At 40.1% G+C, this 25,072-nt stretch overlaps 1 protein-coding gene and 1 long non-coding RNA gene across 3 annotated transcripts in view; one reads left to right on the top strand and one right to left on the bottom strand.

Moving 5' to 3' along the window:
• The window catches only part of LOC110509859 (uncharacterized), a 31,549-nt gene extending 14,678 nt beyond the window's left edge, over positions 1-16,871 (top strand). For both annotated transcript variants that reach the window (XR_016493285.1, XR_002471493.3), the window contains one exon: positions 16,055-16,871. This is a non-coding gene — a long non-coding RNA (uncharacterized LOC110509859). The remainder of the gene's footprint in view (positions 1-16,054) is intronic.
• Positions 14,870-22,221, bottom strand: LOC110509858 (barH-like 1 homeobox protein). Its single transcript, XM_021591021.3, has 3 exons — positions 20,928-22,221; positions 17,575-17,800; positions 14,870-16,387 (listed from the first exon to the last, which is right to left on the bottom strand). Exons 1-3 carry the CDS (start codon positions 21,379-21,381, stop codon positions 16,096-16,098), a joined length of 972 nt encoding a protein of 323 aa, XP_021446696.1. The 5' UTR covers positions 21,382-22,221; the 3' UTR covers positions 14,870-16,095.
• Between the last annotated feature and the right edge of the window lie 2,851 nt (positions 22,222-25,072).

The raw sequence follows: 25,072 nt of genomic DNA, 5'->3' as shown, positions 1-25,072 counted from the left end.
CAGTATGTGTTTCTTTGTGTAAATGTGTGTGTGTGTGTGTGCAAAACAGAATTGTTTTTGAAAACCTAATTGTTATTTGTGGACTCATTAACCTGTTTTATCTCTCAGCCTATGCTAGCCAGTTGCATCATAGCAACAGCTTTACATTAAATCTGTAGATAATGGTATTCTACATTTAATATCTCTCTCTCTCTGTCCCCACCTCCTCCCTCCTCTTCTCACTCTAGCTCTCCACTCTTTATTTTCAGTAATATTGAGGGGATTAGCCCTGCTGGCCCTTTGGTGGTTACTGTTTCATTTTATTCTTATTCAAATCTTAAGAAGCTTTATTATTCCCGCTTGATACTACCTCAATAATCCAGCCCACCCTGGTTCTGTGTGTGTTTGGTTTTCACTGTCCTTGTGGGGACCAGAAATTCTCACAAGGATAGTAAAACAAGTGGGGACATTTCACTGTTTTTCATTTCACATTTCACAAGGAAAAAGGCTATTTTAGCCTTTAGGGTTAGGTTTATAATTAGGGTTAGAATTAGGGGTAAGGGTTAAGGGTTAGATTTACGTTTAGTGGTAATGGAAAATAGGACATTGAAGGGGAATCAATGGTTTGGCCTCCACAAGGAAAATAAAACAAACGTGTGTGTGTGTGTGTGTTTGAGTGTGAGTTGTTCAATGGGGACATGCAATCTGTTCTGCTCATCAACATAAACATTTTGCAATGTGGGTTTGTGCTGCGTTGATGAATTAAGGAAACCATCTTCGTGTTGGATGTTAGTGTTTACACAGACACAATCTGAAGGCTTTATTATATTGGATGACAGTTCTGTTGCTGCCATTTAAGTAAGCTCTTGTTTTGTTTACCACTTCAGACAAACACCTGAGTTTCTGAGCCTCCCATGAACTCACTCAGTGGTTATTATCACTGATGGGCCTCCAGACAGTGCTTGTTCTGGTAGATATGTGTGTGCTATATACCTGTACTTGCTTACAGCAAACACCATTGATTTTCTGATATCTCCTCATCTAACAGGAACACGAGCAGTGTTGTCACAGCAAAGCTTCATAGATCAGACACTCAGTGATTTCTCCTGCAGTTTCAGTGACCTGGGGCAGTTTATTTAGCAACACAATGCAGCGCTGTGCACAAAGACATGTCGCTCCGCATGGTTTAGACTTTACATTCTATTTTTAACTTTTCATATGGCATCTGTTGTGGTCTGTGTTGATCTAATGTGCTGCCTTTGGTACCCTCTCCCGGTAGTTGTATATGCAATGCAGTCCTACATGTATTATGTGATGCAGAATTTTTTGGTAAGCAAGACAAAAAGTTAAATATTTATTTTAGTTTCATTGACATGATCAAATTAATAGTATGTGTGATGTAAATGCATACATACATATATATATCTTGCCACGTTCATCGTTTGATGGATTGGACCAAGGTGCAGCGTGGTAGGCGTACATTTTTCCTTTATTTTAAATGACACCGAAAAACCAACAAAATACAAAAACGACCATAAAGCTACATGCAGTGCAGAAAGCAACTACACACAAACATAGTCAGGATCCCACAACTAAAGGTGGAAAAAAGGCTGCCTAAGTATGATCCCCAATCAGAGACAACGATAGACAGCTGCCTCTGATTGGGAACCATACCCGGCCAACAAAGAAATAGAAAAACTAGAATGCCCACCCAAATCACACCCCGACCTAACCAAATAGAGAAGTAAAAAGGCTCTCTAAGGTCAGGGCATTTCCAATTTCTATAGTTTATTATATATTTAAATGAATGGGATTATTTTAATCAAGTTAATCTGGGGGCTGTAAAGTGACTTCATTAAACTGTTGTCTGGCTGCTTAGAGAACACAGAGGTGTTATAGCCCTCCATCTCTCTCCCTCTCTCTGTCTCTCTCCCTCTCTCCATATTTCTCTGTCTGTCCTCTCTCTCTCCCTCTCCCATTCTCCCTCTCTCCCTTTTCTGTCTCTCGGAGATCTGCTCTGAGCTTCCTTGCAAACAGAGACATAACCAAATCCCCCCTGCCACAGCACCGGGGTCATGCCATCAAAATGACTCTTTTTATTACAGTTCATAAACACCGGCTCCCCTGGTGGCCCCGGGAAATTTCACATAAACTTTGATCAAACAGACGTTAGCCTCCCTTGTCCTGAACCACCTCTCTCCACGTGTGAAAAGAGCCCTGCTCAATCACAGGCACAGAAAACACAGCAAAAACAGTGCAAATAGCAAGGCAGTCACTGATATATCAAGTCATTATTGACCGGACCACTGGGGGAATATATCTCATAAAAACAATACGTTTCTCTTTTCTCTCTATTTTTATAGCTCTTGTTGAAGGGGAGTGCTGTGTCACCAGTAAACTTTGTGGCTCAAAGGTTTCTAACCTGTATAGAGTTAAATCAGTTTTATATGGATTGCTTTGAATTAAAGTTCATTTTCATGGTCTGGCTCACCAGTTCTATACATAGTATGTATCCATCCAGTTTTACAGGCCTGTTGAACCAGTGTTGTAGAGAGGAAGTGAAGTCATATCCTGTTGGTAGAACCATGGCGGAGGGGAACTGTAATGGCTTTTTTGGACAATATCTTACAGTAATAGTATGTGCTATTACCATTAAACACTATGTTCATTGTTACTTTAATGTGATTTGATGACAATGGGAAAGGTTTGTTACATTATATTGTCTAATTTTCTATTATTTAAACTTGATAGTCCTTGTAAATACAGAAAAAGTACAGATGGGAACTGTTTTTAAGTCTGACTAAACAGTGTGCTGCATGTCTCTGGGTACAGCAGGGTAACCTTAGAACCAGAGAGATAGGGTGGCCTGTGCAGGATGTACCTGGCAGGGTTATTGGAGAACCTCTGCCCCCTACCCACACACCTTTCTTCCTCTTTGATCCTCGGTGATTTTCCAGTCTGTTCCTGGACCAGCAGAAACCCTCACAGTAGCGCTGCAACCCGGTGTGTGTCCTCAGGAGCTCCTTGGTGTCTTCGGGGAGGTAGAATGAATCTATAGTGTCTGTGAGGACGTGTGTGTTTGAACACCGCACGGTGCAGACCTAGGTTCCCTATCTACTGGGACTAGTTTTTCAAAAGGTATCTATCTGGATTTTGCTTATCGAATACGATTAAATGCATAGAAATTGAATGAATAGAACGGAAGTCCCCATTAAAGTCAATGATTTGTCCGTTCATTTTATTTCTATGCATTTAATTATATCTGATAGGCGAAATACAGACAACTTTTGAAAAACTGGGCCCTGGTTTATCTCAGCTTTTCCTCCTCCACGGCCTTCCCCTTACTTTCCCTCTCCGCCTTCATTAGCTACCCTAACTACTGTACATCTTGTCTGTTCTATCTCGTCTCCTCCATTGCATTATTTTACCCGTCTCCCCATGTCTCTTTCACTCAACCATCAGGTAATCCACAGCTTAATTACTGTGTATCTGCCCCATGGGTCAGGTACTGATGGTCAGCCCAGCGGTATGTGTCCTTTAAACCTGATGAGCATGTTATACTCCCTACACCACCCCATCTCCCTCTCTAGCTCTCTCTCTCTCTCTCTCTCTCTCTCTCTCACTCCCTCCCTCTCTCTCTCTATCACTCTCTTTCTATGTTTTGCAGTATAGGATGGGCAGATACATTCCTTGTGCACATAAAGACAGCAATGGTCCTCCCCCTGAAAATGAAATCCTATGTTCTTTGTCTACCAGAATTCGTATAGCCTGTCAGAGTGAGAGAGACAGAATGTGCAAGGTTTACACTGTGTGTACGTGCGTGCATGCATTCATGTGTGTGTGTGTGTGTTCATGCTAGTATGTGTGTCTGCATGTATCTGTACCGAAGCTGAGGGTTCTAGGTTTGGAGCATCCACTCTTGGCACTCCTAGGTCTGTGGAGACCTGCATCTGTGCAGGATCAAGGGGTGCAGAGCTGCTAGCACAGAGAGTCAGCCTAATCACATGCCAGCTGCAGTCCATAATGCCTCTGCCACATCCTTGGCAGCCTAGGCCTCTGCCCTTCTCTCTCTGCTCATCTTGGCACTATAAGAAGGTTTTGCTTGTGTATTTATTCCTCTTCTGTTCAGGCCTCAGGATATATCAGTGTTACAAACTTTACCATGGCTGAATGATTAGAGAACGTGTTGTTTGACTGAAGGACACGTGATTAAACAGGTTGGTTGATATTAAGTGTCATTAAGCCATGTAGTTACCTGGCTATTACATATATATCTATCTTTTTTACCTTTATTTAACTAGGCAAGTCAGTTAAGAACAAATTCTTATTTTCCAATGACGGCCAAGGAACAGTGGGTTAAGTGCCTTGTTCAGGGGCAGAACGACATATTTTAACCCTGCCAGCTCTGGGATTCGATCTAACAACCTTTCAGTTACTAGTTCACCTCTCTAACCACTAGGCTACCTTCCGCCCCGATATAATGTAATGGTGTGAATATCTTGCGTGTTAAAATATTTACAGATAAACTCAGTGAGATGAGATGTATTTAACACTTCTTTTTATAAACATACTCAATACAAAGTGTTATGAGAGAAGTCAGGAAAAGTTTCTTCCCATGCACGAAAATGTCTGCCTTGAGACGTCTGCGATAAGCAGGCTTTAAAGTACCGTTCTGAGAGTACCGTCTTTTTTTCACCTTGTGTATATATTTGTTGTTTTCACTGCGACAATATAGTGGTTCAGTCTGGGGACTGTTAAAGGAACTGTACAGAGTTAAACTGGGACTCTCGGTACCCATCATCCTCCAGTGTTGTGAGGCTCTATGAAGACTGTGGCGCCGTGGCGAGGAGGCGTCACATCCAGTTAGCAGAAGTGCGACGCGCTAAAGAGGTTAAACTGCTGCATCTGGCACAGACAATTGTATTGATAACCGTTTGAAGATGCTTCTCTCCTCTACCTGGCATCACACTCCTCAGGCTTTATTTGTCTTGCCACTCCAGACTAACTTCAAACCCCCGGTGTGTGTATCCCTGTTCAGCTGTGTGGAACAGGGTGAGGAAGCCCTGTGCTCTGTTTGCTGGTGTTGCTAGCTATCTCCATTATAGAAATCCGCCCTCTGATCTACTAAGCTATATGGCATTGTTGTCACGCCCTGTCCATAGAGAGGCTTTTATTCTCTATTTGGGTTAGGCCAGGGTGTGACTAGGGTGGGCATTCTAGTTTCTTTATTTCTATGTTTTCTATTTCTTTGTTTTTGGCCCAGTGTAGTACCCAATCAGAGGCAGCTGTCTATCGTTGTCTCTGATTGGGAGTCATACTTAGGTAGCCTTTTCCCCACCTGTGTTTTGTGGGAAGTTGTTTTCTGTATACGTTATTTGCCTTACAGAACTGTTCGTTTTTTCTCTTTGTTATTTTGTTTGAGTGTTTTGATCAATAAATAGCATGAACACTTACCACGCTGCGCTTTGGTCCGATCCTCATTCCGACGAGAGACGTAACAATTGTTTTAAAAAGGACATAACAAGGATCATTTTGCTATTTGATTTTCAGACAAAAATAAACAAAAATGATTTGATGCAAAATTGAATTTGGCATTACTGCTATTAGTCAATAGAAACAGACTCATGACCTGGAACAAAAAGAATGGAAGTTTGTTGTGAAGTGTCTGTCCTATATCTGAGAGATAGAAGACATATCAGGAAACGGTTGTATTTATTCCCTTAGTTTATGCACTAAACCCTATCCGTATATACTTCCATTAACTTTTTAAATGGTCCCAGGGACCTTCAGACGAGTCTTGCAAGGCTTGTGGGCGTCCTAGAGCAAAACGGAGTCTAGTCTTTCACTAGAGTGGTCATAATAGTTTGTAGGCCAAACCGTTCGGATGCTGCAGAGGTTTTCGTGAGAAGACTGATTTTTGGGGTGTCTCATGGTCTGACAAACACCGCTCAAGCTCTGCTACCTTTCACCGCAGATGTGGAGGGCGATATCGGCGGATGCGATGTATTGAGACGCACGCACCCCAGATATCTCTAGCTTAAACAGACAGATTTTGATGGGGATTTTTGCATTATGTTAATTAGATTTCCACAGGGCCACTGAAATTGTAGGCTAAGGGTTAAGCACAAATGTCATAGCCTATCTCTGTGTCTCTCTTGACTTATTAGTTTATTTACCTTCTTGTTTTTTTACTCCTCTCTGCTATCTTGTCTTCTCGCTTCTCTTTCACCTTCCTCCTCCCAGCTCTCTATCTTTGGCTTGTTAGCCTGGGGTCTTTGCCTTGGCCTGGAGCTATAGCTCAGTCGGGCAGCTGCTTGGCCAGCCCTGGGGGTCCACAGAGGCAAATGGGAAGTCAAGGAGTGGTCGTTGGAGGTAGAACATCTCCCCCAGCAGTCAGCCTCACTGCTGCTACTGGCCTCACATGTCCAATTCACCAGCCTATACCCAACACACATGCACACGCGTGCACGCACACACACACACACACACACACACTCAATGAGACATTGTTGCTCGCTGTCCACACTGCACTTACTATAGTTGTAGTAAAACTGGTGAGAATTGCCACCGTGACCCAGTAAGGGTCCTTAGGTCTGTTTGCCTGTTAATGGTTGGTGACAGCAAAGGTGCAATGGGGCAAGCGGAACAACGATGTCTTCATCATGTTCTTTATCATGTTCTCCTTCATGTTCTTCATTATGTTCTCCTTCATGTTCTCCTTCATGTTCTTCATCATGTTCTTTATCATGTTCTCCTTCATGTTCTTCATCATGTTCTTTATCATGTTCTCCTTCATGTTCTTCATCATGTTCTTTATCATGTTCTCCTTCATGTTCTTCATCATGTTCTTTATCATGTTCTCCTTCATGTTCTTGATCATGTTCTTCATCATGTTCTCCTTCATGTTCTCCTTCATGTTCTTTATCATGTTCTCCTTCATGTTCTTCGTCATGTTCTTTATCATGTTCTCCTTCATGTTCTCCATCATGTTCTCCATGTTCTCCTTCATGTTCTTCATCATGTTCTTCTTCATGTTCTTCATCATGTTCTTCTTCATGTTCTTCATCATGTTCTTCATCATGTTCTCCTTCATGTTCTTCATCATGTTCTTCATCATGTTCTCCTTCATGTTCTTCATCATGTTCTTCATCATGTTCTCCATCATGTTCTCCATCATGTTCTCCTTCATGTTCTCCTTCATGTTCTTTATCATGTTCTCCTTCATGTTCTTTATCATGTTCTCCTTCATGTTCTTTATCATGTTCTCCTTCATGTTCTTCATCATGTTCTCCATCATGTTCTCCTTCATGTTCTCCTTCATGTTCTTTATCATGTTCTCCTTCATGTTCTTTATCATGTTCTCCTTCATGTTCTTCATCATGTTCTCCTTCCTGTTCTTTATCATGTTCTTCATTATGTTCTCCTTCCTGTTCTTTATCATGTTCTCCTTCATGTTCTTCATCATGTTCTCCTTCCTGTTCTTTATCATGTTCTCCTTCATGTTCTTTATCATGTTCTCCTTCATGTTCTTCATCATGTTCTTAATCATGTTCTTCATCATGTTCTCCTTCATGTTCTTCATCATGTTCTCCTTCATGTTCTTCATCATGTTCTTTATCATGTTCTCCTTCATGTTCTTCATCATGTTCTTTATCATGTTCTCCTTCATGTTCTTGATCATGTTCTTCATCATGTTCTCCTTCATGTTCTCCTTCATGTTCTTTATCATGTTCTCCTTCCTATTCTACATCATGTTCTCCTTCATGTTCTTTATCATGTTCTCCTTCATGTTCTTCATCATGTTCTCCTTCATGTTCTTCATTATGTTCTTCATCATGTTCTCCTTCATGTTCTTCATTATGTTCTCCTTCATGTTCTTCATCATGTTCTCCTTCCTATTCTACATCATGTTCTCCTTCATGTTCTTTATCATGTTCTCCTTCATGTTCTTCATCATGTTTTCCTTCATGTTCTTCATTATGTTCTCCTTCATGTTCTTCATCATGTTCTCCTTCATGTTCTTCATTATGTTCTCCTTCATGTTCTTCATCATGTTCTCCTTCCTATTCTACATCATGTTCTCCATCATGTTCTTCTTCATGTTCTTCATCATGTTCTCCTTCATGTTCTTCATCATGTTCTCCTTCATGTTCTTCATCATGTTCTCCTTCCTGTTCTCCATCATGTTCTTTATCATGTTCTCCTTCATGTTCTTCATTATGTTCTTCATCATGTTCTCCTTCATGTTCTTCATTATGTTCTCCTTCATGTTCTTCATCATGTTCTCCTTCCTATTCTACATCATGTTCTCCTTCATGTTCTTTATCATGTTCTCCTTCATGTTCTTCATCATGTTTTCCTTCATGTTCTTCATTATGTTCTCCTTCATGTTCTTCATCATGTTCTCCTTCATGTTCTTCATCATGTTCTCCTTCCTGTTCTCCATCATGTTCTTTATCATGTTCTCCTTCCTGTTCTTCATCATGTTCTTCATCATGTTCTCCTTCCTGTTCTTCATCTTGTTCTCCTTCATGTTCTTCATCATGTTCTCCTTCCTGTTCTTCATTGGGTTCTCCTTCCTGTTCTTCATCGTATTCTCCCCACCATGGCTTTACGTCTGCGTCTCAAACCCCTGTCTAAAGCAAGAGAGCATGTGGCCATTTCCTTAGCTTGGTAGTTCCCTCTAATCAGTAACACCTCTAGCCTTTTGGGGGTCCTATGTGAGATTTGGTGGGGTGGCTCCCCCATCTCACGGGTAAACTAATTTCATGCAATTCTACTCATGCCATGGGGCAGAGAAAAGAGAAAATGTTGCAGTTTCAATGATAATATCCTGTAATTCTACACATTTTATCGTGAGGTGGAGAGAAACATTTGCTTTTTAAAAGCTCATTTACTGCAATTCTACACATTTTGCCATGACTTATTGTATGTTCACATGATATCTGTGTGAGAGTGACTAAAAAAATCCATGGGGGCCCATTGGAGATCAGGGCCTCTGGGCATTTGGTGATGATTAGGCCTACTACAAGGTGTAGATAGCTGGCTAGACTACCTTACCTAGCAATCTAAAAAATGTTAGCTGACATGGCTAATTGAGTGACTGTCAGTGACTGACATGACAAGTGGAAAACTGCTGATGCACTATCACATTTTGAAATTGCACCTTGTGTTTTCTACTTTTCTAACTATTTTCTAAAACATTATTTTTTTTGGGGGGGGGGGGGGGGGGGGTACAGCTCGTAGTCTGCCTATAGAAAGATGCAGCTCTACCTGTAGTGTGATGTTTGCATTTTTGTCTTCAGTTGAACTTATGTTCTTAGCCCCTACAACTTTTACTTGTCTTTTTCAACTCTAATTTCCAAACACTCCCTCCGCCCCGACCCCCACTCTCAAACACATTGAACAGTGAGACAACTGTAAGACAAAAGCACACATGGTCCTCTCTTGCTTTCTGCCAGCTAGCAGCAGACAGGGTATGAGCGCCTGCCAGACTTCACACGGAAGGGTGTTAAATATACATGTATACCACACCTCATGACTTATTGATGCTTCTCTCCTCTCTTTATGTTTATGAGGTGAGAGGCCTCCCTGTGGTCCTGTACACTGACCCAGGGGTCCACCGGGGTGTCCAAGACACTGCCTGTTCCTTATTATTTAGTCCACTTAAATTAGACCGTAACATGTGGACTCTCCTCCATATATGCATGCTGTACACAGGGATCACATAAATAGTAATGCTACCTTGGAAGAGGAGCTTCTCCATTGTCTAGGAGCTGCATTTATCATCACTGGGAATCATATTTAAGTAGGGTGATGTTTGGGTAGAAATTGACATTATATGGTGGATCAAGATTACCGCTCTTACTGTAGAAGACAAAGACATAGATAAGAAATCCATTATACAGTTTCTGAATTCAGTAGAGATTTAGGGAATTTCACCATCCTCAGGCTTAGGTATTTTTTGTTCAGGCCAAATGGTAACTAGGTAGCTAGATAATTAGTTTTGCTAATGGCACCAGGTCTGCAGTGTATACGGAGATTTGGAGGCAGCAGAATGCCCCCATCCAGCAGGAGGTGCTATAGTGTGATGTGGAGACTGGTGGGCACTTATGGTCTTTGAGGCTGCTGTCCCCTCACTCTACTGTAGGCCTCTGTTGTGGTCAGGGTCAGTCCTGTGTGAGACATTGTTATTGCTCGGGGGTGTATTATCCCAGAAACATTGCTCTGTTCGGTAGTGGGGGTTCAGGGGAGGGGTGGACATTGCCTTGAGAGGCTGCTTAGGGATCTCTGCGGTAGACAGGAGCTCAGGCCGGCCCTAACACCACAATTTATTGATTAGATAATCTCTGTGTCATGTGATGCCTGTGTGGCTTACACTGCCTCCCTGCTGGGGGTACATGGCAGTAATCACTGACTGGGGGGCATGCCTTGAACAGGAGGCGCCACCTCTTCATCTGTTAGTCCTGATTTCATTCATCTTCCCTTCTCTCTTCTCTTCTCCTTCAGCTCTGAGAGGGAAGCGGGAAGCTTAAGCTTTCATTATTTGCTGAGATTGGTATGTCAATCTCTGCGCCCCTGACCCATGTTTGTAGTTCTCCCAGTTTTATCAGGGAAATTATTAGCGGGGTTATCTCCTCTCTGCATGGCAAAGCTTTTCTTCCTCCTCTCTCTGCCTCATAACTTGGGCCACAAGAGGATTTGCTAACCCTGACTTTGCCACAGGAATGACTTACTGTTTTTTCCCCTGACTCCTTCACTCTCGCCAGTTTCGACTGATATTTCAATCTTCTCTACTAAATGTTTATCTTTCAATGTGCCAGAATACAAATTCTTGGTATTTTTCTCTTTTCTGTCCCCTCTCCCATCCTACCCAATGATATGGTAGAATAACGTGTGTTGTTCTTGACTTTGTTTGTGTGAGAGAGAATGACGGGCCTACAGAATGATGGGGTGAGAGAGCCATGGTTAGGGGCTGTTTTTCCTTGGTTCACCCCCACCCATGAAGTGATGACCAACCTGGTTGAACCTGTCATTTTTCCCCCTAACCCACCATACTGAATGGATATACGGTGAGTTCCAACAGTATTGGGACAGGAACACATAATGATACAGTGCAGACTGTCAGCTTTAATATTCATCCAAATTGGGTGAACCGTTTTAGAAATTACAGCACTCTCCCATAGTCCCATCATTTTAGGGGGCCAAAAGTATTTGGACAAATTAATTTATGTGTAATAAAGTAGTCCAATGTTTAATATTTGGTCTCATATTCCTAGCATGCAATGTTTACATCAAGCTTGTGACTCTACAAACTTGTTGGAGGTGGGGGTCAATGTAAATAGTCCGGGTGGCCATTTGATTAATTGGTCCTAGACGTGGCGCTTCGGTACAGAGAGAACATTCTATAACTTGGGTGACTGGAATCTTTGGCACTTTTTGGGGCCTTCCTCTGACACCACCTAGTATATAGGTCCTGGATGTCAGGAAGCTTGGCCCCAGTGATGTACTGGGCCGTACGCACTACCCGCTGTAGTGCCTTGCGGTCGGAGGCGGAGCAGTTGTCATACCAGGCGGTGATGCAACCGATCAGGATTGTGTATTGTGTCATTTTGGAGTCTCTTTTATTGTAAATAAGAATATCTTTCTAAGCACTTCTACGTTAATGCGGATGCTACCATGATTACGGATAGTCCTGAATGAATCGTGAATAATGAGAAAGTTACAGATGCGTGAATATCATACCCCCAAGACATGCTAACCTCTCACTATTACAATAACGTGGGAGGTTAGCATTTTTCGGTGGGTATGATATTTATGCCTCTGTACATGTCTCACTCATCATTATTCATGATTCATTTCGGATTATCCGTAATCGTGGTAAAATTGTATAATTTAAAATCTAAAGTTCCGTTGGGCCAAAATAACAAAAACGTTTCACTACCCCAATAATTTTGCAGCTCACTGTATGTGTTCACCTTTACACTTCATACACAGCTTAGTTGCAAATGTTCAATAGTATCCAGTGTGATATTGTCATGCAGTATTACTGGTTGTCGGTCTTATTTTATATCAAATATTAATGACAAATGCTTACGTATTATCTTTAACTCCATTATTATAAGTCTATGGGTATAGTGGGAATGTATTTTTCACTGAAACAGTACAGCCTATGTTCATGGCCTACATGTAAGCTTAATTTGGTTCAATCACTATTGCAAGTAGCCTATTATTTTCGTTTTCTAACAAATATGGGATACTTAACTTGATTTTTTAAAGGTTGTGGATATTAAGTTACAATAAGACTTTATAATTATTCACTATTAAATAAATACATCACAAAATAGTTAATAATTTGAAATTCAATTGGATATGCAGTTGCTAAATAGGAGAAACAGCCTCAAGTATTTTATTAGAACTGTTTGTAAGAAAAGCAAAATATGCTATTCTGTATCATTTGGTATTTATCGATTTTTCCATTCTCTGAGGATTCCTCTGGATTAAATAACGTTGCCTGTTGATTTTAAAAGTCTGCAGTAGTAACCAAATCTACAGATAAAATACTGATTGAAAAGGCACTGTGAAAAAAGACTATCGCCCACTCTACAACGCAAATTGCGCTTTGATTGACTCTTAATTTCCTCTGAAGGTTGTTTTGTTTGGTTTTTATTCTGAGTCAATGAGTTTAATCAGAGTCACTGATCCTCTGAGTCTAAGCCTCCTCGTGTTGTGTTTTTGTTTGTCGGGAGCTCAACGAGACTCTATCCGCACTTCATTAACCCTGAGCCGGGGACAAACCGCGGCAAGAGCCGAGGGATTTGCACGTATCCTTTCACATGCAAAAATATCAGCGTCATCCAGCAAGACAGGGAGCTTTCCCTGTAATCAGCTGCGCACTTCGCAAGAATAACCCTTTTCATAAATGTTGAGGGGGGTCATCGTTATTTGAATCAGTCATGGATCCTTATGATATACTTCTAATTAGATTTTTTGGTGGGAAGGTGGGAATTTGCTACAGGTTTTCCTCTCCCTTTTTTTCAAGTCCCAACCAACCACGGTGTGATGTGTAGCCTTTAAAGGCTACTATTTCTCAGTTAGGCTATAGCAAATGTACGCACTATAAATGTGTCAATTAGTCAAAGTCAGTCAGTGTGATGTTTTATGGAGTGATTCGCTGGTGGTCAATGGGAGAAGGGAGAACATGTGCCATGCGAGCAGTGACTATTATCGACTTTCAATCAAAAGCTAATAAAGTATTTGGTCTAATCGTTAATATCCTATTGGCCAACTCTGTCAGACTAAACTCCCTAACCCTGTGCTTTATAGTCTGATATTTTGGTTGGTTTAAAGTTAGACTCCTATTGGGAGTGAGGTTGGGGTGGAGGGTGGGGTTGGTGGAGCAGAGGCACTGCCGAGCCGCTGACCAGATGTCCCAACGCTGATCCGGCCCACAGTCAGCGTCGCCCGGTCACCAGCTGTTGGAGCCGTTTGGCAAAGAGCACATCACAAACACTCTCAAGAAAGAGGCATGGAAGCAATCAATTTCCAAATGGGATCATTTAAGGCACTTAAACAATTGCACACTTAGCCTTACATTAATATTTCGTCTTCATATTGTTTATGGAAAACTAATGAAATTGAATTATTAATGTAGTGTAGGGTATAGGTCTAGTGTATTAGCCTATTTGCAACATGTGCTAGCCTAGCTGAATAAATTGACCTCTTTTGCCAATGATTGACGCTCGATGCAATTGCTCGAATCCGTAGCAGCATATTTCCATGATTTATTAGACCTATGTTAGATTTAACCGACTCAACGTTTGAGGCATGGCGTGTGTGTTTTAATTGTCGTTGTGTGTTTTATTATATACATATTCCCATTAATGTAACGTTTGGCAGAACTATGAGCCTAAGCCAAGGTGGATGAACGTTGAAATCCATCTGTATTTATTCATATCAAATATATAGCCTACCAAAATACATTTCTAGTCATAACTTATAAGATAGGCAAACGTTTTAGATATCAAGGCAGAATAAAATGTCTCAAATTGAACTCTCACCACTCCAAAGCGTTGGATAAATATCTAGGCGTGTTTTAAAGGTTAAGTTGGTTAATGTTCCTTGCTCTGGCAGTGACATTCTTTATGAACATTTTTAGGTTCGACAAATTAAATACATGACATTAAACAAATAGTGAGGGGGGTTGAGGGAGTGTTTGACAGACATGTTAAAAAGTATTCAAACACGGTGTTTCTAATATAATTATACGAACCTTAATTCGATTTTATCAGGCATATTTATCACAGGTTAGTTATACCTTGACTCTCCTTTGTCTCAACATAACACGTTTTGTTGTTTTATGATGAAATATACCAAATTATAATCTTTGTTTGTAATTACATTCTGGCATTATATATATGAAACGATGTCACCGTGTCATTTTGCTGTACAGTTTGGCTACACATGAGGTTGTCATTAATGATCAATGTCATGAATTAATCTATTGATAAATTGGAAAGTGAGCCGTTGACTCGAGCAATGATTGCAGGACCAAATCCATTTGTCCATTTCTACTTCCGGGAGAAAACGCCACTTACCAGACCTTGAATAACCCCAAAACAACAACTAATCAGATATTAGATTGCTTATAAAATATAGCCTTGATAAAATAATATAGAGGACTAAAAGTATATGCCTACAGCCAAAGTCTTATGCTCATTTCAAAAGTTTACTTTGTGTATCAAACGAGTGCATTGCTCTTTGGTTGAACTCGAAGGTGAGGATGGTGATGAAGAAGACGATTAGCCTACATGTATTCCATTTGCAATAAAAATCGATGTGGGCCCTGTATTTGTCATGCGTGGGTTTTGAAAGATATAACGTAGTCACGTTATTAAATGAAATACCTTTATTTACACGTATATAAAAGTAGATCCCCCTCTAGCGCCGACTTAAGATGTTTGAACAGTTTGACAAAAGGTTCGTTTAGCTAACACATGGGGAGGGGAACAAAAACCGATCCAGAAATAAGAGAACCAATCCACAAATGAATATCTGCAATATACATTTTCACTAAAGAGAGTAAGTAGCCTAACAAGGTTTCCACCGGTTTCGTATGAAATAAACGTAAGTAAGTAATGCACAACGTCTGTTTAATACACCTAGCAAATCAACAGGCACACGACCCAAATTGGCAACCGACTCAGTCTTCAATCATTATTTGTTTATCAAAAATGAAGGGTTTGCAAGGATACATTGCGCCTTCGTAAATTGATTTAGGCCTACCTCTTACTTTGACTCCGTATTTGATATCATTCGGCCTTGAGGTAAAAACCTTATGATTAGACATTTTTAAATACATGTTCATCTCATGGACCTTCATTGTTCCCCCCCTGATTATCTCTGAAATGATAGGGAATAAACCTTGAGCTCTTGCTAATCTATAGTTTTTGTACAGAATCTTTGTCATCTGAAGGAAATAAAAAAATGAGTGAAATAAAAATATCTTCAAATCAAGATACTTTAAAAAATAGAATTCAAAATATTCGTTTTTACATGTCTACGTCTGCTGATTCTTATGTTGTGCCTTTGTAAAAAAGTGAATGAAAGTCAACTGGTCTTTGTAAAGAGAAAGAGAAAGAAAGAATAACTATTATGAAATACCTTTGGCTCTCCTCTAATTATTCAACTCAATTTGGAATGCCATTTCAGTTTACAGACCAATACATTGGTTTGTTATGCATGTTTTTTTCTCTCCATTGTATCCTGACAACATAGCCTAATAATCAAAATAATAGTAATTTTATGATTTCTTAAGTCTGAGTAAAAGTGACATTGCCATAAGACTTGGTGCCAGCAACTAGTATCTGCAAAACGATCGTGTCCTTTCTGATGTAGCCCACGCTAAAGATTTTTATGGTAAACAAAAATATAAATATATAAGTTAAATACATAGAGAAAAATAAATAGGCCTAAGTTATAAATAAATAACTTCAGTATGGTAAAAACCTGTCCACTTTAGTGAGTTGGAAATCTTTTGTCACCAGTTTGAATCGTTTTTTTCTCTCTCGTTTAGAGTCCCAGACTGACAGGTATGGCATATATCCGGAGGCCGTCTCACCGCTGCTGTGTTGGCCGGGGAAGCACACCGGAGAGAAGGGGGAGTGGGGGTGGTTCACTACCCCCCTGCAGACCGTGGAGAAGAATCCGCGGAACGAGAGGTCGTTGCAGAGCGGGAGGAGGCGCCGAGGGTCCTCTGTATAGGTAGAGCGCCGCTCCGGGGTCCAGGTTGGACATCAGGCTTTGGGGGTAGAAATAGGGCGACGGAAACATTCTCTGAAGAGCAGAGTAATTTCCAGCCTCCGCTAACAGTTCCAGTCCAACCGCTGTCTGCCTCTTCCACTTTGTTCTATTCGGACAAGAAACAGTAGATATTAGTAAGGGAACTCTTATCGTAAAGTTCTAAATAAGTTTGAAAAGTACAATTCAAATATTTTTATTAAAGGATTCGGATCATATAGTTTAGAATTCAATCACATCTGCATGCGTAAAAAAAACATATTTGGGGAAACCCCGTTGAAAATGCATGCACAAATAAGATATGTGGTTCAATTTCAACGAAATTAAATTGTTCTTACTGGATGTAGGCCTTCCTTGTTAGTAAAAACGTTAACAAAACATGTAGGATATTCTCTTACCACAAGATACATTTTCTTTTCCATTGTGGGGTTTGAAATGCACATTTTAATTTCAGTCATTAAAGTTCAGTAAATTGGAAACATCTGTATTCAATGGGTGAATTTTCGGTTTGGGATTGTATTGGTGTCATCATGGCGTCGGAAATGTGTTTTCCACTATTTTTAAAATAAAGATTCAAAGTGTGGCTACTCTCAGTGACGGACTTCGGTTATTCTGTTAAATCATTCCCCCGTCACGCGTATTCACGCGGAAGGGTAATCTGTCAGATTTAGATTGTCAATTGAAAAGCACTCCTCTATTAGGTAAATTATTTATAATTATAATAATTGAGTAAATGTAGTAGCGTGGGTGAATTATTGATATGGCATTGACATGCAACGATAGATTATTAATGCACCAAAGTGTTGTGTTTTTATATTTATTAATGTCGTTTTGCTGTCTGAATGTCAAAGCTTCATTAGGAAACCATTTGTTTTTCCCCTCCAAAAATTATTAAAAACAACAAATATTTCTACCGTCCTGGTATTTGAATCACATTGTTCAAAGTTTTAATGCAGTGCCCAATTGCCAATATTTAAAGATGTTTTTTCTGTTATAATTTTCTCCTTTATCGTGAAGAAATTGATGCAGTTTGTGCAAGTTTTGAGAAATAAAATCGATCTATGTGACCTGGATGCATATGTGACAAATACATTTGTCTGACTGACATGAGAAAATCATTCTGTCTATAGGTGAAGAGTTGACAGGTGCACGCGCGCACACATATTCTATTTTGGCATGAGCTCACTGCATTCATCCATTAAGCCTGTATCCCACTATCAAAATACTTATCGTCCTTTTAAATAGGTTATAATTCGTGTAATTAAACTAAAGGCAACCAAGTGTGGCAGTGCTTACCTCCTGTTCTGGTACCAGGTTTTGACCTGTGTGTCTGTGAGGTTGAGGGAAGCAGCCAGCTCCATTCGGTCTTGCACGCTCAGGTACTTCTGCCGTTCGAAGCTGCGCTCGAGCTGGGCCAGCTGGTGGTCGGTGAAGGCTGTTCGCGCCTTCCTGGGTTTCTTCAGCCGAATGTGATGCGGACTGTCCCTACTGCTCGAGATCTCTCGGCCTCCTTCCTCTTTCACTGCTCACAAGAATAGGACAAACATTTTAATTAACCTTTATTTTAACAGGGAGTCACTCTGAGACCACGGCTTCTTTCGTCTGTAAACTATACACAATTATAAACTGGCAGGTGCAAGCCCTGAATGCTGATTGGCTGACAGCTGTGGAATATCTGATCGTATACCACTGGTATGACAAAACATGTATTTTTACTGCTCTAATTATGTTGGTAACCACTTTATAATAGCAATAAGGTACCTCGGACTTGTGATATATGGCCAATATACCACGGCTAAGGGCTGTGTCCAGGCACTCCGCATTGCGTCGTGTTAAGAACAACCCTTAGCCATGGTATATTTGCCATATACCACACCTCATCGGGACTTATTTCTTAAACATGAAACACTCAACAACAAGAACATACATATATTTCAAATGTTCATAAAGCCTATCAAATTGATGGGTAAGAACATTAAACCAACTTTGTCTCAGCGTTTCGTATTATTCTGTAAGTAAATGCAAACACTCCATTTAGGATGATTTGTTACTTTTGGTATGGTTACATAAGACAGATGGTTTTAAGGCAAATTAAAGTAGGGTGGATGGGTGGGCATATAGGTTACGCGTTCGAATCTCATAACAGACAAATAACATTTGAGCTAATAAGCAACTTTTCAACTAATGACTGCTTTTTAGCTACTTTGCGACTACTTAGCATGTTAGCTAACCCTAACCCTTCCCTTAACCCCTAGCCTAGCTAACTTTAGCGAGCTAGCTAGCTAACGTTCGTGAGCTAGCTAAAATTCATAATATATCCAATGTTTTGCATATTCGTAACATATTGTACGTTTTGAAAATTCTGACAATATTGTATATTTAGCAAATTCGGAACATATAACATGAATTTTAATTCGTAACATATCATACGAAATGCGTGCTGGACATTAACAAATTAATACCAACCATACGAAACGTAACATAGGAAACGTAACACACCATACTAAATGGAGTGTCTATGATTTAAGTACAGAATAATGCGAAACAGGCAGCAGGTAGCCCAGTTGTTAGAGCGTTGGACTAGTAACCGAAAGGTTGCAAGATCGAATCCCGAGCTGACAAGGTAAAAATCTGTTCCTAGGCTGTCATTGAAAATAATAATTTGTTCTTAACTGACTTGCCTAGTTTAAAAAAGGTTTTAAAAAATGCCCTGAGACCAGGTTGATTAAACAGGCACGTAGGCCTATAAACCCATGACAGACTTGGATTTCATCAAAATATAGGCCTAGCTACATTTACAAATGGACATATTTCAAAGTTTAACGTTTTTCAACATTCATATAGCCTAGTTTTGGTGATCCAATGTTGGAGGACTTTAGGACACTCTCCATTGCGCCTAGAGATTTTATGAAGATGTAGCCTATCTAAAAAATGTATGTCCCTTATTGTTTGCACATTTTAAAACATTGTTTCTGCAATGTACTGTGTGTAAGATTCCCATTTGTTATATTCTTTACTTTGCTGTTGTGTTGGGTCTTGAACTGTAATAAACCATGTTCAGTTCATTCTCCCCCATCCCACGCTTCTCTCCAAAAAGAGGCTACACGACGTGAGAGCTCTTGCTAGCTGAATAGTTGAGTCGTCTCTCAAGAACCACAATAATCCGGCTAATTGAGCCACAAGGGAAGGGAGTCTTTCAACCGCGACCGGAGAAACTTCACAGGGCTGCGGTTAAGAGCGAAATAAAGAGCCGGCCGGCCTCGCGCGTTACAAATCTGATTAGCACTGGGACAAATTGCATCAAATCCCCAAAATATTAGGAGGCGGATTCGCTGAAATCAAAGCAGCGTACCAGTCCCTACAAGGTTTATGGAGCAGAATTGACTGCGTTGATATCAATGAGAATCTGTCACACACACACACACACACACACACACACACACACACACACACACTGTATCCAAAGTAGAATGATATGTTATGATATGTGTTATTCATGTTCATGTTTCTTTTTGTAAACTGGGGTGAAGTCATTGACCTGCAGGAAAACGTTAAACTCTTGCTATAAAAGATGGATGTAATAACATTGTTCACTATAGTATAAATAACATGTGGGCTTAAATAATATGACTAATATTAACCAATAGTCTAATGAATAATAACAATAAGAATAAGAATTTGAATACTAATAATATATCCTTATTATAATCTGTTTTTGTCACGGCAATCTGCCATTTTCTTAAGGGGTGGATATATTTTGTGTTTTGGTTGTATAAGTTAATCAGATAAATGTTTCTGCTTTGCTTTGTCTTGGCCAGGACGCAGTTGTAAATGAGAGCTTGTTCTCAACTGGCCTACCTGGTTAAATAAAGAACAAATGTATTGTATGTATTGACTAATTCCTGCAAGAAGGAATTGACCTCGCCTATCAACGGATGACTTAGTTGTATCCAGGTGCTGCATCATTCAACTGACAATCGAGGTGACATGTATGTTGCGGCTGACATGAAACCGCCAGATCTTTGATGGCATTTATCTGGAGGCGACCCTGTCATATTTTCCCCAGCTTTTCTCTTGCCTCCCTGACATCAACAGATGCTTTTAAGACATCTGCTAATGCAAGCAAATGCGTTTGAAAGGAAAAACGGGTTGACACCAAATCATTGGAGAATATCAACAGTGTGGACGTAATACTTAAAGAAAAGGCTAGTGTATTATTTTTCAATTAACCTATATAAACTGTAACTATAGCCGATAGAGCTCCTGTTGTCCAAGATAATATTGTTGGTAAACTTTCACCAAGCGATTCATCTCTATAGGGTTTACAGTCCATAAGTGTACATATCATATTCCATATCATTTTATATTTGATTAGATACATATTAGATGGGATTCATTTTGTGCAAGCATAGATACAATACTTTCTCCCTAGTCTTCCGAGTCAAAATGTAAAACCTTTAAAACTTCTAGAGTTAAAATCAGTGATATAGCAAATCAACTGCTACTGCAGGCTAGCCTAATATCTGCATGAAGCTAACACACAAATGCAGAACAGCAGGCCTACAAAAATTCAATTTGAAATTATGTGATAAATAGACCTAAGTGTAATTTATTTTAAAACATTATGTTTGTTTACATCAGTCTTTTACCTTTGTATTCGCTGTCTGACGACGAGTTGCTATGGATTTTGTCCATGAAGTCCTCTGCGAGCTTGGAGGCAAGTCGCCCTGTTTCTTGAGTTGGCAGGCCATTACTGGAGTATGGGGCGCAGGCGGCCAGCGGTTTGCAGTCAGCTAGAATATCTCTGATCAGAAAGGAAGAGGTGACGGTCCGCGGCTGTGACCCGGCGGAGATCTGTCCTTGTTGGAGATGAAGCGGCAGCCCGATAGCGTGACCTTGCCTCTGCGATGCCTCATCCACACACTCCCTCCTCGGCGACCGGGGAGAGGAGCAGCCGCTCTCTAGGTCTGACCTCGGGCTGAACTCCAACGGTGACCGGCACTCTCCCACCAAACTGTCCCCTTTCGACATGACCGGACTTCCAGGTCTGTGGGAAAGTAAAGAGTCGATCCCAAAGCTGGACCCATTGGTGGATGCCTCCATTGTTTACCGGCGCAACTGAGTTCTTCGAGGCCTCAACTCAAACTATCATTGGTATTCGAGGCAAGTTCAGGTTGAGCGGCGATTGCTGAGATGAGACTGCCTCAATTTATCCAGCTGGAAAATCCAAAGATGTTACGGAAATCACAAATATTCATCCACGATGTTTTCTCCTCTTCTTGATTGAATTTTATAGCTGGCAAAATGGCAAAATCTCCAGGTTATCGATGTTACATCAACCCTGCATCCAACTATTTTGTCCTAAGTACAGCACTCTTCATAAAATCGATGCAGCTTGGTGCTATTCTCTGTTGGGAAGTTTGATTGATTTTTCTGGATCCAATTTTTTACAACATTTTTTAGAAATTAAAACTCGTCGGTAAGATTTCTCAGTTATTTCTCAATTTATTTCAAATATTGACAAAAAACTGCATTGATTAGAGGCAGTGGAGCGGCATTAGCGCAGGGTAAATAGGCTGGCGATTCAGCACCACGTTTCAGCACCACGGACAGAGACAGCAGCGAGTGTTGCAGGTAGAATTCAAGACCTGGAAATGACGCAGCGCGAGGACACAATTGCTGAAATGTTAGTCACTTAAAAAGTGTTTCGCTTGTGTGACCCGTGCGGCGCTCGATGGCAGAGGAAGGTAAAGGCATCCTGAGCCAGCATAGAGATGCAACAAGAGACTCGAAACCGGTGGGCAGCTGCAGTCGAGAAGACGTGCACAGAGGTAACGCGGGTTAAATAGACATAACTGTGAACGAAAGCACAGAGATGAAACTTGAGGAAAACTCAGGAGCTAGGTTTTTAAGGACGCCCCGTTCACGTGAGTCCCCAGTGACAAGACTTCATTGGTTGAGGGGACTTTTTGGGTGCTGACGGGCTTGTGGAGAGGAAAGTGGACCCCCCACATTCTCACTCATCCCTCCTCCTCGCTCCCGTTCTTTGATTAAAAGAGACATTGAATTCACCAGGATACTCAGATCCAACTGTTTACATATTTTTTTCCCACTATTTGCTTTCATTACATCATTGATGAGGCTTATAATGAATGGGGTTATTATGTGGAGCTGGTAGGACTTTTCTCTCGCATCTCGTTCAGTCAAAACTTAACAGGCTTTTTTTTAAAAAAACATTATGGACAATTTTTTACCTTTGCATTTATTGAGTCAGAATTTAGGTTAATTGTTTTTCCATCTATGTTAGAGTTGTTTTATAAATATCAAAATACTTTTCTAACAAAATATTAAGGGTGTATTTGATAACTTTTTTTCTGATTCAAAATTAATTCCGAAACGATTTGTATAGTATTATTATTATTATCAGCAGCATCAGTATCAGCATCAGCATCAGTATCATCTCCATCATGTTGTTGTTGTTGTTTTGTTACTGGTATGAGAAATGCATATCATTGTAATATTTCTTCCTATAGCCTAGATTTAACGTAGCCTGCATTAATTTCTAATGCGTTGAGGACACAGCCAGTGCTGTGAACTCATTGTTAAAAAAATTATTATGACACAAATAATATTTTTATCTTATCGGACAACAAATGTTTTGTTGTTGCATAGGCATATGCACCGAGAGCAAGAATTTCATACATGCATAATTAGGCCACAACATACTACTCCATACACTTCTTTTCTGGGGGAGAACAAAGCTCCAGCATCGAATAGTCAACGTTTAGCTCATAATAAGTAGCCTATCTAATAGTAATACAATGCTAATGAGGAATAATAGTCCGAACAGCATGTGCTGAAAGGATGGCGTGACGCAAACTTTAATGTGCATGAAATGCCATTGTCTCCACTTTCGTTTTTTTCCTCCAAAACAGTTAGCCCCACATGACTCCCCGACAGGCCCTAATAATCGAACCCCCCATGTGACCGACAGATTGGAGGCGAGCGTTAGTCTCGACACCGGCAGGTTAGTGAATCCGCTCCCCGCTTCCATAGTGTCCTATCGCGGCTGCAAGCTGTCACATTAAGGCGGGGACAGAGATGGAAAAGAGTAGCCTACATACTCATCCTAACGTTGTCTTTCTTTCCAATTTAGTCTACTTGGGATCCGGAGGTGGGTTATGGAGATTTCATTTGAACAACTCCTGTTCCTTGCCATTTAAAAAATAAATAAACTAAATAGCTTTTTTTTATAGGTCCATCTATTTCACAACTCAAATCTGGCCTGAGTTTACAATTATCAGATTAACAATTACATGGCTAAAATATAAGGTACATAATATAGTAAGTAACAACTGTATGCAAAATAATTCAAGTGGAAACACATTGCTTTGGGTCCGTCTTTTGTAAAATAGTTGTCGTGATTACCTTTGCACATTTATATTTCTGAGCTACCCTTGCAAGAGTAATCTAAAGTAATTTTCTGTACACTTTCCCACTTTATCGAACAATTCCACCAGGGAATGAGACTGTAGACTTGCTTATGGTGTGCTGATCTCTTTGTCAATATGTTCCACTGCTACCACTTGTCTCTTGCAAGTGTATGGATGGTCAGGTGTACACTTCCTTTGTGTGTGTGTGTGTGTGTGTGTGTGCGTGTGTGTGTGAAGGTGAGAGATGTAATGCAGTGTAATGACTTGGCTTGTCAAAGGAAGCAGAGATTTTCTGTGTGTGTTAATGTTTGAGAGACCTAAAGCATACAATCACTTTCTATCACATTTCTGTCTTAAAGGGTAATACCACTCAAAACGATATTTTGGTATTTGTTTCATTAGTCTGCTGTTGATATAGTCCCATAATGTTTTGCATGTCAGCAATCAAGTTTTCAAGATATAGTACTTTCAACATACAGAAACTGTCACATTATGATGCATTTTGTAAATATGACATAATGGATGAAACCAAATGTATTTTTATTTTATGTCTTGCACACACATTTTGGGTGTTAGTCAGTTTTTTATAGTCCAAGGGTGGTGTCACAGTTGTAAGTATTGGTCAATATACTCTGTCAATTTTCAAAACTGATTAGGTTTATGTAACTAATAATTGTGTATCTGAATAATATGTGCATAACACATGGTTTCCTCACACTGTAGAAAGTGCAGCTGAAATTAAGAATATTTATATCTAGACTGGCAACGTGGTCTCATGACAATTCGTATTATTCTGTACGTAAATATGTGACAGTCCATTTAGTATGATATATTACGTTACATTAGGTTATATGAATGGAATAGCAGTTGTACAATATCATACAAATTATAGGATGTATAGTATCATACCTCTTACCCTGTCGTGCAATAGCATACAAATTGGATGACCTAACTTTATATCTTTCTCTGAGAACAGGTTGCTTGTTAAGCATAACAACAAAGGAGAATTACTGGGAGAATTTAATTTGGCGGTTAAGGGAACTAATGACAAAGGTTAGGATAATCAACAAACGTAAAAGGTTAGGAAAACTAAAAGAACAAAGGTTAGGAGAATTTACATAGCAGGTTAAGTGAATTGGGTTAAGTTTAGAATAACAGTTAGGGGAAGAGTTAGCTAATATATGACTCAAACACTCAACCTTTGGATTGCTAGATGGTCAAGGATTACACCCATCCATCCTCCCTGACCAACCTCCCTACTTTAGTTTCTTTATAAAGTAAACTAGTAGGTATCATAGGTCTTGGAGTTTCTCAGAAATACATAAAGTATGTTTCATATGGCTCTGAGGCCAGGTTGTCAC

The sequence above is a fragment of the Oncorhynchus mykiss genome, chromosome 29 (genome assembly GCF_057628025.1).
Source record: "Oncorhynchus mykiss isolate SJ-2025 chromosome 29, ASM5762802v1, whole genome shotgun sequence".
NCBI classification, from domain to species: Eukaryota; Metazoa; Chordata; class Actinopteri; order Salmoniformes; family Salmonidae; genus Oncorhynchus; species Oncorhynchus mykiss.
Note: the sequence above shows the minus strand (reverse complement) of the source record. Positions and strands in the feature narration are given on the sequence as shown.

Bases quoted from the DNA above. Each gene is read 5' to 3' on its own strand.
- LOC110509858 (XM_021591021.3), bottom strand. From the start codon at position 21,381: ATGGAGGCATCCACCAATGGGTCCAGCTTTGGGATCGACTCTTTACTT. The intron at 17,801-20,927 runs GTAAAAGACTGA...TCTTGTGAGCAG, and splicing joins GTCAGACAGCGAATACAAAG to TGAAAGAGGAAGGAGGCCGA. The intron at 16,388-17,574 runs GTAAGCACTGCC...TTGTCCGAATAG, and splicing joins ACCTGGTACCAGAACAGGAG to AACAAAGTGGAAGAGGCAGA.